This window comes from Lactuca virosa, chromosome 9 (genome assembly GCF_052849685.1).
Source record: "Lactuca virosa cultivar CGN04683 chromosome 9, Lactuca_virosa_CGN04683_v6, whole genome shotgun sequence".
Lineage (NCBI taxonomy): Eukaryota > Viridiplantae > Streptophyta > Magnoliopsida > Asterales > Asteraceae > Lactuca > Lactuca virosa.
The window spans coordinates 20,041,453-20,059,227 of record NC_136434.1 but is presented as its reverse complement, the minus strand read 5'-3'; the positions used below and the strand labels follow the sequence as shown (position 1 = coordinate 20,059,227).

Genomic DNA, 17,775 nt, shown 5'->3' with positions numbered 1-17,775 from the left:
TGATGAGTCGAGCTTCGTTACCTATCTCATTTTGGGGGTATGCCTTAGAGACTACCGCCCATATCCTTAATCTAGTCCCAACTAAGAAGGTTGCCAAAACACCTCACAAGATGTGGACATGGAAGGTTCCCTCGTTGGAACATATCAAGGTTTGGGGTTGCGAGGCTTTCGTAAGACGAGAGACTCATGACAAGCTCGAACCTCGTAGTGAGCGATGTATTTTCATCGGCTACCCACAAAAGTCCTTTGGATATCTCTTCTATAGACCGAGTGACAATGTTGTCTTCGTTGCGAGGATAAGGGTTTTCCGAGAGAGAGAACTCATATGCCAAGAGGACAGTGGGAGGCAAGTTGATCTTGAAGAGCTTCAAGAATCAAGTGATGAAGGAACCTCAAACACTAGCGATCAATCCGAGGAGGAAACTCCTGTTGAACCGATTGACGAGTCCTTACCTCTTAGATGTTCCGGTAGAGTTAGTGTTCCACCTGAGTTTTATGGTTTCCATATTGCTACTGAAGGTGATACGTTTATCAGTGATAGCACACTGGTGAATTTGGATGAACCTAACAACTACAGGGAAGCCATGGCGGGCCCGGAGTCTAATGGAAAGAGGCTATGGACAGCGAGATTCATTCCATGTATGACAATCAAGTTTGGAACTTGGTTGACAATGTACCAGGTCGTAAGACGGTCGAGTGCAAATGAATCTTCAAGAAGAAGACCGACATGGATGAGAAAGTACATACTTATAAGGCGCGATTGGTTACGAAGGGCTTTACTCAAACTCCTGGAGTTGACTATGACGAAACCTTCTCACCAGTAGCGAAGATTAAATCTATAAGGGTTATGCTAGCCGTAGCTGCGTTTCATGATTATGAAATATGGCAGATGGATGTCAAAACTGCTTTCCTAAATGGAAAGTTGGCTGAAGATGTTTACATGATTCAGCTAGAGGGTTTTGTCAATGCAAAGTACCCTAATAGAGTGTGTAAGCTTGAGAAATCCATCTATGGATTAAAACAAGCGTCTCGCAGATGGAATCTTTGTTTCGATGAGAAAGTCAAAGAGTTTGGTTTTTCAAGGAGCGAGGATGAGAACTGTGTATATGTCAAAGATAGTGGGAGTATAGTTAGCTTTCTCGTATTGTATGTGGATGACATAGTGCTCATAGGAAACGACATCCCAACCTTGCAAGAGGTTAAGTCCTGGCTTGGGAAGTGCTTCGCTATGAAGGACCTCGGATAAGCTGCTTATATTCTAGGGATAAGGATATTGAGAAATAGGAGTAAAAGACTAATAGGACTTAGTCAAAGTACTTACTTGGATAAAGTGTTAAAACGTTTTAGCATGGAAAATTCCAAGAAAGGGGAGGTGCCAATCCAAAGCAATACCAAACTGAGTAAGACTTAGAGTCCGAGAACCGATGCAAAGATAGCAGAGATGAGCCGATGTCGCACCCCCAAACCAGAACGGCGGAAACGTTCGGGGGCGGAGGACTTTAGGTAAGTATCACAACACATGTAACATAGTAATCAAAGTACAAACAACCATTGCATTAATAAGTATAAGTTTTACATAAGTGTTTTAAACATTACATATTCAAACACTAAAGTAGGTACAGCAGAAGACAAGAGTCGCGGTACGGTACTAGGTAATCTTCTCAAAAGCTTCGGGAGTGTACCTGTCTACTGGATTCCTGAGAATACAAGTTATTTGAAAAGAGTAGATCAGCATTTAAGCTGGTGAGTTCATAAGTATTTTAGTTCTGTTAAGTATACCCTAAGTTCTTTGAATAAGTTCACTGGTTTCTCCAGGAAATCCTATATCTCCTGAGGTGATTAACTGATAACCTCAATAGTTTCCCTCTGTAATTACCTAGTTTATACTGATTATACATATCATAATATCGAATATACAGTCAACTGGGTGTATCTGCCCTAAGCCCACAACCAAACAAGGAACAGGAAGTAAGGCGGAAGTCACACACTTTACTGTCAATCGGACATTACTTATGTATAACTATGATGTAGCAACTAAGGAATTATAGAATTAACCACTAAAGGTCTTTTATGTTATACTAGTTTACCGAGATTGAGTGACTAAGTTCCATTGAATAAGTGGTTTAATCCCATAAACCGTTCTCTTTGTATTATTGTTTTGTATTTGTAATTGCTTTATGAAAACTTGAAACTGAGAGTGTGCCTGGCTCCACCAGGTGTTAATGGAAACTGTATTAAACCATTGTATTTTGTATTCTATAAACTGGTACTTTGAAGGTGTACTTTCGTTTATTTGTTTATACACTAACGTATTGTTAATACCTTTTTAATGAGTAGTTTTTATTATAACCATACTATGACGGATGGCCTGAAACAAACGCTTTGTGGGCGTTTAAACTGGTGATAACAATTGCCACTCATCTAACTGTAGCTAGCAGCCTGAGTGCGGGGTTGTCAATTCCCGATATAGATCTACACACACTTGTTTCGATCCCCGGCTGGAGATTCTGGTTATAATGTCAGGACTTCCTATGTTGTCTAAAATGAATTAAACAACCTGAATATAGAATTTCATAAAAAGCATATTAAGCGTTACATGTATATTAGTTTTGAAAACCCAATCATTCTGAAATAATGATTGACAGTATATTCTTAGTTTTCCAAACATGTATTTGATAATTTCCTTGGAAAGTATACAGTCATGAATCATACTTGTATATTTAGTTTTGAATCATAAATTATACCTATTATAATTTATATGTTCTATCTGATTAGCATGAATTCTCATGGAATATCACCTTTGCTTAACCTGATACAAAGGTAATGATACTAAAAGGAGTAACCTTTTAGACTCATATATGTATAATATATATATATATATATATATATATATATATATATATATATATATATATATAATTAAGAAGGAAACGACCTTCGGACAAATAATACAACCCTAATTCCACATCCAAACAAGGAAAAAGATATAGGATAATTCATTAGTCCTAAGCCCTTCAAATCTTATTTATATATTTATACATATATAAACATGATTTTGGCATTTATACTTTGAAATAGCTTATAAAACATTTTTCAAAGAATTTAACGGAGTTTTTACATGACTATAAAGATTTAACATGGCTTCACGTTATTTTGAGAGTATTTGGTAGTTCTTAAAAGCATACGGAAATTCTTTGTGTGATTATTATCACATACAGTTATTAACACAATCTAATATTGTGTTAAACTTGTATTCCCCCCCTAAAAAGCATATAAAACCATTTAAAAAGGTATATTATAGGGGTATGAACTCACCTTGATAAGCGGTGATTCGGGCCGCGTTTCGTTTCCCGTAAAGAGTTTATTTAACGAGAAACCGGCTCAATTTGGGCAGAGTTTCGACAGGAGAGAGGTTACTTCTCGGGAATCTCGGGGCTTCGAGGCTTGCTTAGGGTTCGAGACTTGATACCGGGGCTTTAGGGGTTGTATATAAGCTTATGGGAGTGGAAGATGTGAAAGAGAATGAATTTAGGGGTGAAAAGTGTAAACTAGTTCGGAACCCTCGCATGCTATATATAGTCCAAAGGTTCGGACCTGAAGCCATGCGAGGTTGACACGCGTCGGACAGGTGGCGAAGGGAGGCTTGCTTCGGACCGCATGCTTGCAAGGTGGGAGGCTCGGATTGGACCTTCCTTCGGTCCAATGGGTGATTGACACGTGCGAAGGAGGGTGTCCGAGGGGTGTCTCCTGCGATGCTGTCCGAGGATGAATGGACCGCGGAGTTGGTCGAATCAGGAGGTGCCACGCAATGCTTCGGTCCACTCAGCAGCTGCCACGTGCGAGGGTGACGTGGCACATGCGAAATTGTCCGGTTTTCCTATTTTTCTTTATTTTTGTGCCAAAACTTGCGAAAATCATAACTTTCGCATACGAGCTCCGTTTTTGGCGTTCTTTATATGCACGCGTAGGTAAAATCATACTCTATGACTTTCGTTTAGACTTCGTCGGCTAATTTCGACTTTATTTTTAATATTATTATTTTAAACAGACCGGGACGGGAATCCGTTAAAAATTCATAACTTCTTCATCCGACGTCCGTTTTCGTCTATCTTTTTACTGTTGTGCTACTTTTGACGAGATCTTCGATTCTCGTTTAAGTTGCGTCGGCTAAATATCAATCGATTTATATTTCGAATTTTTAGCTGTCTACTGCTAAACCGAAACTTCGAAAAATCATAACTTTCTCATACGAAGTCAGATTTTTACGTTCTTTTTATGAACGTTCTCGGTTTAACATATTCTAAAACTTTCATTTAGATTGTTAAGGCTAAAAAGCCTTTTATCGAAAATTCACTTTTTACACTGAACAGTGTTTTGCCGGTTTTGTCGCGGATTTTCGATTGGTCATAACTTCTTCGTTATAACTCGGATTTCAGTGTTCTTTATGTTTTTGGAAACCTTGTTACAAACTCTACCACTTGGTTCATCCTAATTACGATTATTGATCCATTTCTTTTTGACCAAAATTTGACTGGTGTCACAGCCGAGTGTCGTATGCTTCCGCAGTTGGATCAATCATGTATGTTATGACATGTACTTGCCCTGATGTGGCCTTCGCTTTAAGCATGGTCCGCAGATATCAAGGGAATCCTGATAGAGCTCACTGGATTGCGGTAAAGAACATTCTTAAGTACTTACGAAGGATTAAGGACTGGGTCCTTATCCTCGGTGGGAGTGATGACTTGAGAGTGTGATGGTATAGTGACACCAGTTTTCAGACCGACCGAGATAATTTCCGCTCTTAGTCGGGTTGGGTATTTACCCTGAATAGAGGAGCAGTGACTTGGAGAACTTCCAAGCAGGAGACTGTAGCTAATTCAACGTGCGAATCAGAATACATAGCAGCGAGCGAAACGTCGAAGGAGGCAAAATGGATAAAGAACATCATTGGAGACCTTGGAGTTGTACCTGCCATAAAGGAGCCTATGGAAATTTTCTGTGATAACAAGGGTGCGGTCGCCTTAACCAAGGAACCGAGGGATCATGGCAGATCCAGGCATATCGACAGAAAATACCACTTCATCAGACATCGAGTAGAAGAGGGACTCCTCGTAGTAAAGAGGGTATCGTCAGAAGAGAACCCAATAGATCCCCTTACGAAGGAACTGAGTAGGGTTAAGCACTTGCAGCATGCTAGGAGTATTGGGCTGAAGGAAGATATTAGTTTTAGTGATTAGATAGCTATTTAGAAACTTGGCATAGATAAAAATGTAATTGACATTCGATGATTGAATAAAAGAGTTTTATTTATGAGTAAAGTTACTATCTTGTGTCAATTGTTTACTATTGTTTCACTTTTGCATGTTTTGACTTCCTGAATAATAGGATTATTCAAACTATCCACAGTCGATCATACTTTGGAATTAGGTATTGAGCAAGACTGTCATGAATTGGCTTGTAGATTGTCTAAGCGTTTAGACATAGCAAAAGTTTGTTGCAGCGTTCATGAGTGCTCCTGAAATAAGATTTGAGTATTGGATTAAACTCGCGCTCACATAAATCACTTCATGGAATTTATCACGAGTGATTGTGAGACGATAATTTCGTATAGTCTTTAAACCGAGATATATGAGTTATTGTTTACAAGTTGGTTGTGCATTGATAATGCGTAAACGCATCAGTAACTTGATGTTATAAAACGTATTGTTGTGTACAATTTAATGAGTAAATAGTACAAGCATATAAGTCAAAGTTTATATGTTCTTTTTATCCTAAGAAGTTAAAAGCGATATCTTGGGTCCCTCGATGATTTTGTGTTGACTTATGTGTCGGGCCCGGTCAGGACTTAATTGATGTGTTCAATTAAGTTCTATGTCAAACTAATCAGAAATCGGGAAATAAATTGCTGGACAAAAAGGTATGACTATGTTCCATGTATTTTTCCACATGATATCTTGAAGAACAGAGGATTACATGATCCCTTATCTAAAGGACGCGTCATTGACTGGGTCAGAGTTCGACAACGGCTATTGAGAGCTACGATTGCTAATCGGATCCTGAAGTTACATTGGCAGTTATAGTTATTAGACTTATCCAAGTGGGAGACTGTTGGATTAGGTGTCTAAGACCATAACTATAATTGGGATGTACTTGACTCGATAGTTGCATGGTCCTTTTAGGTTGCCTTCATACTAGTGACTAGACAGGATGACTGTTAAGGAGAGAGGCTGATTTATTGTTAAGAATAATAAATTAGGGCATAAATATGATTTATTAATATATTATAAGAATAATATATTAATTAGAGATCATATTATTAATTAGTATTTAATCAGAAATTAATTTGGAATTAATTTTGGTATTAAAGGAACTGATTAAAAGTACAGGGGGCTGTTTTGTAATTATTTGATAGTTGAGGCTTTAGGCCATTGGATCACCCTTATTAGGTCTAGGTCGGAAATCCTAGAAGGATCTAGGAGTTTTCGTCATAGGCCTAAGGCAAGGAGGTCCATGGACTTACTTAGGCCCTAAGTTAAGGGATCAGGGTTTCCACCCTGAAACCCTAGCTAGCCTCAAGTATAAATAGACCCCCTAGGCTCTAGATTTCGTCCACCCCTTCGAGAAACCCTAAAAGAGCCGTTTTTGGATCAAGCTACCCTCTCTCCTCTTTCTCATATTCATCCTCTCACTCTAGTGTGTTTGTGAGCCATTAGAGGTATTAGAATTGTGGTACTTGTTCTTAAGAGCTAAGGAAATTCAAGGAACTAGTTGTTATTACTATATAGCAACAAAGGTATGTATTCTAATCTTTTGTTTGTGTATTTCAAAATTTTAGATGCATTCTAGGGTTTTCTTTTGTGTTCATATGTTGTATGTCTAATAGTGAAAACATAGATCCAAAATTAGGATTGCATGCACACATAGGATTATTTGTATAAAACCCATCAGGGAGTACACTATGCCAGTACGCGAGTCACCTACTCTTGAGGCGGCCATCTGGGCTGCTAAGTCTGTTGAAGAAATGGTCAAAGGCAGAACTGCTAATAAGGTTGAAGTTGGCGAGAAGAGGAAGTTTGATGGGTCTTCAAGATCCGAAAAAAAAGTAGGTTCCCGAAGTCTGACCCCAATAACAAGAGGTATGGGGATAGTAATGAGGAAAAGTGGTGTGACAAGTGTAGAAGAAAACACATTGGGAGATGTTCTAAAGAGGTGACCTACTTCAAATACGGGAAGACTGATCACTATGCCAACGAATGCAGTACCAAGAGAGAATTTTGCTTAAAGTGTGGTGAAGAAGGACACTTCAAGAAGACTGCCCAAAGAGGGAAGGATTTACAAAGCCAAACGCACCGCCAAAGCCAAAGGCAAGAGCATTCCAAATGATTCTTAATGAAGTAGGCGAGGATGCAAGGGATTAGGAGTAAGGATCTATAAAGTATCCATATAGATAGTATCATGTGGTGTAGCCTAATATAAAAGGCATAATGTAGGGTGAACTTGAATACCTATGTAATCGTTTCAAGAAATAATATAAACCCTAGTTCTGTTATCCGATGTGTTAAATTGTTATATGATTTTTCTTGTGTGGTGACTTGGAGAACTGCGAGACAATACTTGGAACGAGTATGAGTAGGTGTGAAAGGTAGTAGAGGCCTATACTACCAGAAGCACATGACTCACACTTGGATCAGGGAAAGTCACGAGGTTACAAAGGCACTAGTAATTGATTCCATTTTGTTCATATCTGTCGTTACCATCGTTTCAGTAATGACTAAGAAGATGATTGTTATTCCGACCCTAGTGGTCATATCAAATCGAGTCCGACTAAGATGAGTATGTTACATGGTTCAGAGAACCAAGTTCGATGTAGCATCTGATTTAAGCCAGAAGATTGAAGTAAAAATAATTGAAGCGATTAATAGAAGTATCGTAATTGCAGTTAAAGTAATAGGATTGTAGCTAGAAGTACTACATGCTAGAATGTGATTATATCACATTAGAACATGAAGGAAGGTATATTCCAATTTGGAATTTGACTAAAAAAGACCTGAGTCTAATCATTGCATCATACAATGAGAGGTCATTAGAACATGACCCATCAGTCTGTTATGGTAATCGAAGTAAATAACTTATCTTAAGTCAAGTCTGTTAAGAAAGAGAAAGAGTCTCCAATAAAGATCAAGTCTGTAACTCGAAGGTTACGATTGAAAGTCCAACATAGTATGAAGAGCGGGTGCAAGATTGAGCACCGCCTGCAGTTAAGAAGTCCACGAGTTAGATACTCATTTGAAAGGACATAAGAGTTACGGTTATTACCTAGGATGAAGAGATAACGTATGGAGTCATTATACAAGCCCTATCTCGTTGATGATTACAGGACGTAATCATCCTAAGGGGGAGATAATTATAACGCCCATAGATTTGGGATAGTCAATTTAGAGATAATAAGCGTTAAAATGACTTTTTGATATAAAATTATTTAGAATAAATAATCTTAACCAAAGTATAGTATATGTCACAAGGATTTCGTACATATAAAGAACGCTGAAATCTGACTATAACGAAGAAGTTATGACCCGTCGAAGTTTTGCGACAAAACCGGCACGACGCCGTGTATCGTAAAAAGTGAATTTTTTATAAAATAATTTTTAAACTTAGAGATCTAAATGAAAATCATAGTATACGTTAAACCGAGAACGTACATAAAAAGAACGTCCAAATCTGACTTCGTTTGAGGATGTTATGATTTTTCTAAGATTTAGCGTAGCAGTACACAGTTCGGAAATCGAATTTTAGATCGATCGATTATTAGCCGACACAGCCTAAACGAGAATTGAAGATCTCATTAATAGGATCTCAACGATATAAAGATAGTCGAAAACAGACGTCGGATGACAAAGTTATGAATTTTTAACGGAGTTTAACTGTCTAAGCCTGTTAAAATATAACTTTAAAAATAAATTCAAAACTAGCTGATGGAGTCTAAAAGAAATTGTAGATCACGTCGCTACCTACGTGTGGATATAAAGAACGTCAAAAACGGAGCTCGTATGCAAAAGTTATGGATTTTAGAAGATAATTAGTTTTTGGGATTAACCAACGAGTGACACGTGACACCATCTCAGCCACACCTTCTTCCCCACGGCTTGGCATCTGATCGTGACATGTGGAAAGAGTACACCCATCATAGCTCGGAATACGCCCATCGTACCCGTGTGTACGCCCAGCGTACGCGGGTGCTGGCAGCCTATAAATAGGAGGCGTTTTCACTCATTTTTCTCACATCTTTCTATCCAATTCTCTCTCAAACACCCCCAAAGCCTCTTTTCCTTTCCCTAGCACCTCCTAGGTGTTAGTAGTGAATCCCATAGTTCCAGACGGCTTCGATAAGAAGATCTTTCGGCTCAGAAGTTCTACCCGCGCAGAGCTCGGTTCCTCGCTAAACTCCTTTGTAAGTGAGTTATGCTTACCTTACTTTAAGTATAACTTACGTTTAAGTTCATTATCATTATTATGAACCCATAAACAAGATTTATCAGTGATTCAAAGTCGTTATACTGATTGATCTACTTACAGGGATGATGTCTAGGTTGTGATTTAGTGAGGTGTTTAAAGTGGTATTTCCAAACAGTATACTTCGTATACCAAATAGACCCTACCTCCGATAGGATCCTACCTATGCGAACCAGATATGGTTCTATATGTGTTGAGATGTATTTACACGATAATAATAATAGAAGTATTATAAACGAGAAGATGAATGTATGTTAATGCTTAATACTATGTATAAAATATTACACTAAATTAAGATAGTGTTGTCGTAACAAAGTTAGTATTGAAAGTTGATTATAAGCATTGTAGACTTGCTTAATGATGAAATAAGAATTAAAAGAGATGCTTAGTTCAATTAAGTTGGATATTGGGTACTATCTTATTAAGGGTACGTGTGTGATCGGAATAGAGAATAGAAACTCTGTTCGAGGAGATTGATGGAGTATGTTTTACATACAAAAGTACTTTCTATGTACCAAGTCTTTTTTAAAGCTTTGTGTCTTAGGTGCTACTTGTGTCGGGGTATTATTATGTTCTAGGGTACGAGTCCTACTCATACCAGGGTACTATAATATGCCAGAAGTACTATCATGTACAAAGTCTTTCTTTTTTACACTATTGCATGTCGGGGTACGGGAGCATATGAGATTACTTTATTAGTACTTCCCCATACTTTTTATTTTGAAGAGCTTTGGAGTCATCGTTTCTTTTATGAAGTGATCGGACGAGCTTCATGTATCAGTGTTTCCTTTCACGAAGTAATTGAGGGAACTTTGTAGACTGCCTAATAGAGTGTGTCAGTAATAGACCACTACCAGGGTGTCTGATGTTGTATTGCCGGATAGGGTGAGTCTGGGGGTAAGATACCTCACGATGTCAGACCGCTTCTAGGAACATTTATCTAGATAACCAACCCTGACTTAATTGTCTTGTTGTTTTTACGAACGGAGGTTCGTGGTGAAACATGTTCCATTCCCCTCATTTGATGTATTTATTGATCCTTGTTTGCTGCCAGGGAATTTTCCGAAGCAGTGTCGTCAGTTTGTTGTTCATAATGATCCTTTAGGCTAGATCTTGTAAGATCGTTGTATAGGATCTATACGTGGGAATCGACGGGATGGGATAAATTATTTTAGAGATATGATATATATATATATATATATATATATATATATGTGTTAACGATAATAGTTGGATCTGCAGGTTTGAGATATACATTATTATCACATTGTGGGATTGAAATCCCTATATACTCACCAGGTTTCTCAACCTGACCCACTCAGTTTATTGTATCACAGGTGGCTATATGAAAGATACATTATGCCGAGAGATTCAAGTAGTATTAGGCCACTAGTTTAATCACTGTAAGGCTTGTAATAATTCGTTATGCTTATGTTTATGTATTGACGATGACATCCCAATGTTTTAATATAAATAAAATACATTTCTTCGGAAAGGATACTAAGATTTTTAATTAAGCATAAACAAATCGGTCTTTTCTAGCTGTGAAATTGGGGATGTCAGAACCACCCACCTCCATCACCGACCACCACCACACATCACCACCACCCATCACCCCTTCCCGCCCATCTCCACCACCCACTTCTACCACCCATCACCACCACTCGTCTCCACCACCCATCACTACCACCCGCCCATCACCACCACCTCTACCACCCATCACCACCACCTGCCATAACCACCCCCACCCACCAAGACCACCATCACCACCGGCCAACACTACCACCCACCATTACCCATCACCACCACAACCACCCACCTCCATCACCCATCACGACCACACATCACCACCACCAATTACAACCCATCACCCACCCACCATCACCCGCCTCCACCACCAACCACCACCCCTACCACTAACCACCCCCACCCACTACCACAACCACCCACCTACCACCACCACCCACTAACATCATCACCACCTACCACCATCACCACCAACATTACCACATGCAACCACCACCCATGACCACCATCCTATATCACACACCCATCAACACTACCACCAACAACCCACCCACCACCTGTCACCCCCACCAACCCTCACCACCAACACCATCCACCATCCATAATTACCATAAACCAACTATCAGCCATGACCCTCATCACCCACCACTCACGACCACCACCTACTACCACCACCCCCACCACCTTCCCCCACCTTCACCGCCACCCACTACTACCCATCTCCATCATACCATTACCACCTACTATCTGCAACCAGATGTGACTGAATGCATATAATCACATAAATCATGTTTGATTATATGTATTTAGTCACATAAATTACATGTGATTAAATACATATAATCGTATATGATTATATGTATCTAATCACATATGATTTATACAGACAAGATTCAGTTTCATGTTTTCCATTCAATAATTTTTCTCATGTTTTTAATCAAATATGATTATATAATATTTAATCACATATGATTATTGTGGAAAAAGATTTATTTTTGCGTTTTTGATTGAATAATTGTTCTCGTGTATATAATCACATGTGATTATATATATCTAATCACATGTGATTATATATATCTAGTTATATATGATTTATATTAGTAAGATTCTTTTTTGTCCATGAAAATCATATGTGATTAGATACATATAATCATATGTGATTAGATGTATTTAATAAAATATGATTAAAGTTGACAAAGAAAAATTATTAAATCGACAACGCAATAATGAATCTTGTCCACATAAATCATATGTGATTGGATAAATATAATGACATGTGGTTGTATGTATTTAATCATATATGATTTATATTGACACGATTTGTTTTTGCGTCATTGATTCAATAGTTGTTCTTGTGTATATAATCACATGTGATTATATGTATCTAATCACATATGATTTATATAAATAAAATTCTTTTTTCCGAATAAAATCATATGTGATTAGATACATATAATCACATGTGAATAGATGTATTTAAGCACATATTATTAAAGTGTACACATAACAATTATTGAATCGAGAACGCGAAAATGAATATTGTCCACATAAATCATATGTGATTGGATACATATAATCACATGTGATTAAATACCTTGTAGTTGCATTGAATGTGATTTATATGTATATAATCACATAAGATTTATATGGAAATGATTTGTCTTCATGTTTTTGATTCAATAATTTTTTTTCTCATGTATTTAATCACGTATGATTAATGTGGACAAAAAGCAACTATTGAATCGAGAACGTGAAAACGTATCTTGTGCAAATAAATCATATGTGATTAAATAGATATAATTACATATGATTAAATAAATATGATCAATACATATAATCACATGTGATTAATGAGGACAAGATTTATTTTGGTGTTCTTAGTTCAATAATATTTGTCATGTATTTAACCACCTATGATTAAAAGTATTCGTTTTCGCATTCTCAATTCAATAATTTTGGATGTGATTTATATGTATCTAATGAAATATGATTTATATGGCCAATATTTTTTTTTCGCATTCTCAATTGAATAATTTTTCTTATGTATTTAATCACATGTGATTATAAGTAAGTATTTCATAAAATATGATTAATGTGGATAAGATTTGTTTTGACATTCTCGATTTAATAGTTGTTATTGTGTATTAATCACGTGTGACTCTATGTGTTTAATCACATACGATTTATATAGATAAGATCAGTTTTTGCGTTCTCGATTCAATACTCGTAGTCGTGTATTTAATCAAATGTAATTATATGTATTAATCACATATGATTATATGTATTTAAAAAGCAGTAATTATATTTATATAATATCTCTTTTATAGATGCAAACTGTTGCATAAATGGTGTTTTCTATTTATAAAAAAATGTTATGAACTAATATCTTATTTAGTGTATATAATTTTATTTGTTTTACCTATTTCTCAAAATTTAAATAAGTTTAACAGTTGAATTTATTAGTAGTTCACTATAAACAGATGTATAACATAAATAGTTACTCTCATTATTGATATTTAAATAATGAAGTTATACAGGTCTATAAATTCGTATCATAATAAAAAAATACAAAAACAATAATTATACTAATATAAATATGAAAACAAAGATTAGATTACGGTTAAATAAAATATGATATATCAATAATAGTAGCTTAAAAAAATAATTAAAATAAACAAAAAAACACTCAACATGACAACACATTAGAAAGAGAAAATGACATAATACACTAGGAGTCTAGGAGAAATAATTAAAAAAATATTTCAGGCATTGTACAAGGCTAGCAAGTTTTTGCAGAAAGCAATCCTCGTATATATTATAATAAAAATTAAAGAAAAAAGTAATATGACAGGACAAATCCTAAACAAATTACAACAAACAAAAGAAGAATTAAAAAAAAAGGTGGTACCTTCGTTATAGTCATCTTCATGACTAGAAACACACATTGGGAAGCAGAAAATAACAAAGCTGGAGAATTTAAAACCTCCACGAACTTCTTCAGATCGTCGGTCTCATGTGGCTGCCTGAACTCATTCGCATATCCGACGTACCTACTGTCGATAAAAACCCTAGGTACGGTTAGTTTGGTCTTTTCGATCTCGTCATCACAGCCTTCGGCTATCATATTCATTAAGTCATATAGGAACCGGAAGTCCATCAACAGACCACGATCGATTGAGACAAGAAACCCTTGTAAGATTGATTGAACGGTGGTGCAACCCATGAATGCCATCCGGACCACACAGACACATGTCATGTGTACCACCACTTGCTTTTCAGCTCCTGAAATCGAAATCACACAGTCAGATCTCCCAAGTTTTACCCCTGAAGCGACAATATTTCATTCCGGTAAACATTTCTCCGGATTCCTGATCTGTATCATGGAGACCGTGAACCAGATCTGGTGGCCTTCAACTTCAAATCCATATCAGACAAAACTAGATATGACAGACAGTTCAGATGAGACACAGGGAGGTGAAGCAGATTCGGAGAGAACAGAGAAACGACGTTTTTCGCAGCTATCCGACAGTTAGACGATCGACGATGACAATACTAATGGTGGTACAACGAAATGAAAGGGACGTACTAACATGTATACTAGTGGAGTGGGTGGGGTGGAGTTGGGGGTACCTTCGTTACAGTCATCTTCATGACTAGAAACACACAGTTTCAAAATAGAACCAGACGAAAATGGCGACTTGGGAAGTAGAAAATAACAAAGCTGGAGAAGTTAAAACCTCCATGAACTTCTTCAGCTCGTCGTTCTCGTGTGGCTGCCTGAACTCATTCGCATCTCCAACGTAGCTACCGTCGATGAAAACCCTAGGTACGATTAGTTTGGTCTTTTCGATCTCGTCATCACAGCCTTCAGCTATCATATTCTGTAACTCGTCTAGGAACCGGAAATTCATCAACAAATCACGCTCGATTGAGACACGAAACCCTTGTAAGATTGATTGAACAGTGGTGCAACCCATAAATGTCAGTCGGACCACACGGAGACGCGTCATGCGTACCACCACTTGCTTTTCAGCTCCCGAAATCGAAATCACACAGTCAGATCTCCCCATTTTTACCCTGACGCGACAACATTTCATTCCGGTGGACATTTCTCCGGATTCCTGATCTGTATCATGGTGACCGCGAACCAGATATGGTGGCCTTCAACTTCAAAACCAGATCAGACGAAACTAGATACGACAGGCAGTTCAGATGAGACGAGGAGGTGAAGCAGATTCGGAGAGAGCGGAGAAATGGCATTTTCGGCAGCTATCTGACAGTTAGACGACCGACGATGACAATACGGCGGTTCCGACAGCTGTCTGATGCTTTTAATGGTGGTCCAACGAAATTAAAGGGACGTACTAACATGTACACCAGTGGAGTGGGTGGGGTGGAGTTGGGGGTAGGTAGGGTAGGTAGTTTTATTTGTTTAATAATTAATTGTAAAATTATAATAAATAATTAACAAAAGAACAAATAACGGTTTTTTTTATAATAATACTTAAATTAGTGGTCCAAAATTGTTCTCAAATATTCTCACAATAAAAAATGTTCTCGATTGAATATATATATATATATATATATATATATATATATATATATATATATATATATATATATAAAAGTTTAGTAGAGAACCATTATTAATCAATAAATCAATCTATAGCGTCGAAATTTAAAACGATCGACGGCCAAAAAAATGATTGTAGATTGGTATATTTGACACGCATGCACTGGATTGGTTTTTGTCGGAAAAAAAAACTGATTATACCAAAATCCAATTATTTTTTAGTTTTTTTATGCCATGTTTTTTGTCGGAAAAAAACTGATTATACCATTGTTAATGAGTTTTCATCCTCTTTAATTAGATATCCATATTGATATATAAAAAAATCAACTTTTTTTTTTCAAAAAACTGATTTCGTTTTTTTTTTTTTTGAAAAGTTAAAATTTATTTTTTATCACAAAAAGTTAATAAATATATCAAAATTAATATTTTTTGGTATTCGTTAAATTTAAATTCACAATGATGTAAAAAACATTTTTTTTTTTGAAATTTAGCTCATATTTATATAATGAATTTGCTAAAAACTAAATTACTTTCGGTTAAGATTCATAGTGTAAATAATTGTTAGTCAGATTCACATTGTGAATGCTCAAAAATAAATTATATATTGTAGAGATTCACATTGTAAATAAATTCACTTATGAATTTATAAAATTAATATAGAAAAAAGCTCACTTTATTTTGTTGTTGTTTTATTTTTAATGTTTAGGTTTGTTTTTATCAACAAAATAAAAAGAAATATTATTAATATTCATAATTTTTTGTACTCTTGAAATAGACGTTAATATTGATGTATATAATTATATATTTTTTTCGAAATTAATTGAGATTCACGTTGTGAATCTATTGAAAATTGAATTATTTTCAATTAATATTCACAGTATGAGTAATAATAAGTCAGATTCACATTGTGAATTTTTGAAAACTAAATTATATACAGATCAAATTAACAATGTGAATAAATTCACTTCTTAATTTTACAAAACTAATTTATGAGTAATCAAAACGTTAAAATATTATAAAATTACAAGGATATGTATTTTGATTCATATGTAATTTTACTAAATTAATTTGTGAATTATCAAATAGTTGAAATAGCAAGTCAGATTTACATTGTAAATGTTAAAACTAAAATATTTACAGTTCAAATTCATAGTGTGAATCTTACAGATTTACATTGTAAATGTTAAAACTAAAATATTTACAGTTCAAATTCATAGTGTGAATCTTACAGATCAAGATGATTTTTTTCACCGATGCTGATGTCTATCTATAGAGGACAAAAAATTAAGAATATTGGTGTATTTAGTTTTTTTGGATAAAAAATAAACATAAATATTGAAAAAAAAACAACAAACCGAAGTGAGTCTTTTTCGAAAAAAAAATATTGTTTTTTATATATTAATATGGATCTCTATGAAAATATGATAAAAAACTATGAATTTTGGTATATTCGGATTCTTTTTCGATAAAAAACATGACCCAAAAATAAAACATAAAAATGGGAAGTGAGTTTTTTGATATAATATGATTCATTAGCATCCAATGTAAAAATCTACAATATTTTCCTTGGTCGTTGATATTTTCAATTTCGATGATCATGACTGAATCTCATCACCATATATATATATATATATATATATATATATATATATATATATATATATATATATATATATATATAATCCGTGAGAATCACGGTTATAAAATTAATTAAAATTTCATAGTAAAAACTTAAAATTATTAATCAATTATTTCAAATAAATTATTAATTAAGAGATATTTTTTAATTATATAAAATTATAATCGTTAATTTAAATAAATACATGAAATTATATCACTTTATAATATATATTTATTTTATTTTATTTTTTATTCTAATGTTATCAATTTAATGTAATTAGAGTATGAAATTTAAAATCTGAAATGAAGAATCAACTATTAATTTAATGTAATTAGAGTGAGAAATTTAAAATTTAAAATTTAAAATGGATAATTAATAGGATGACATTAATGAGGATTTCTAATATTGTGACATTTGTCAATAGGAGAACAAACTTATTTATTTATTAAAATAGGGATATATATATATATATATATATATATATATATATATATATATATATATATATATATATATATATATAGTAGAATTCACGTAAGAC

The 17,775-nt window shown here is 35.1% G+C and overlaps 1 protein-coding gene across 1 annotated transcript; it reads right to left on the bottom strand.

The window, feature by feature from the left end:
* Positions 1-14,693: 14,693 nt before the first annotated feature.
* On the bottom strand, positions 14,694-15,149 carry LOC145138991 (uncharacterized protein At5g39865-like). Its single transcript, XM_079072969.1, has one exon. The coding sequence runs from the start codon at positions 15,147-15,149 to the stop codon at positions 14,694-14,696; it is 456 nt and encodes a 151-aa protein (XP_078929095.1).
* Positions 15,150-17,775: the final 2,626 nt, after the last annotated feature.

What these genes read in the sequence shown, in the direction of transcription:
- LOC145138991 (XM_079072969.1), bottom strand. Translation starts at nt 15,149, where the DNA reads ATGTCCACCGGAATGAAATGTTGTCGCGTCAGGGTAAAAATGGGGAGA.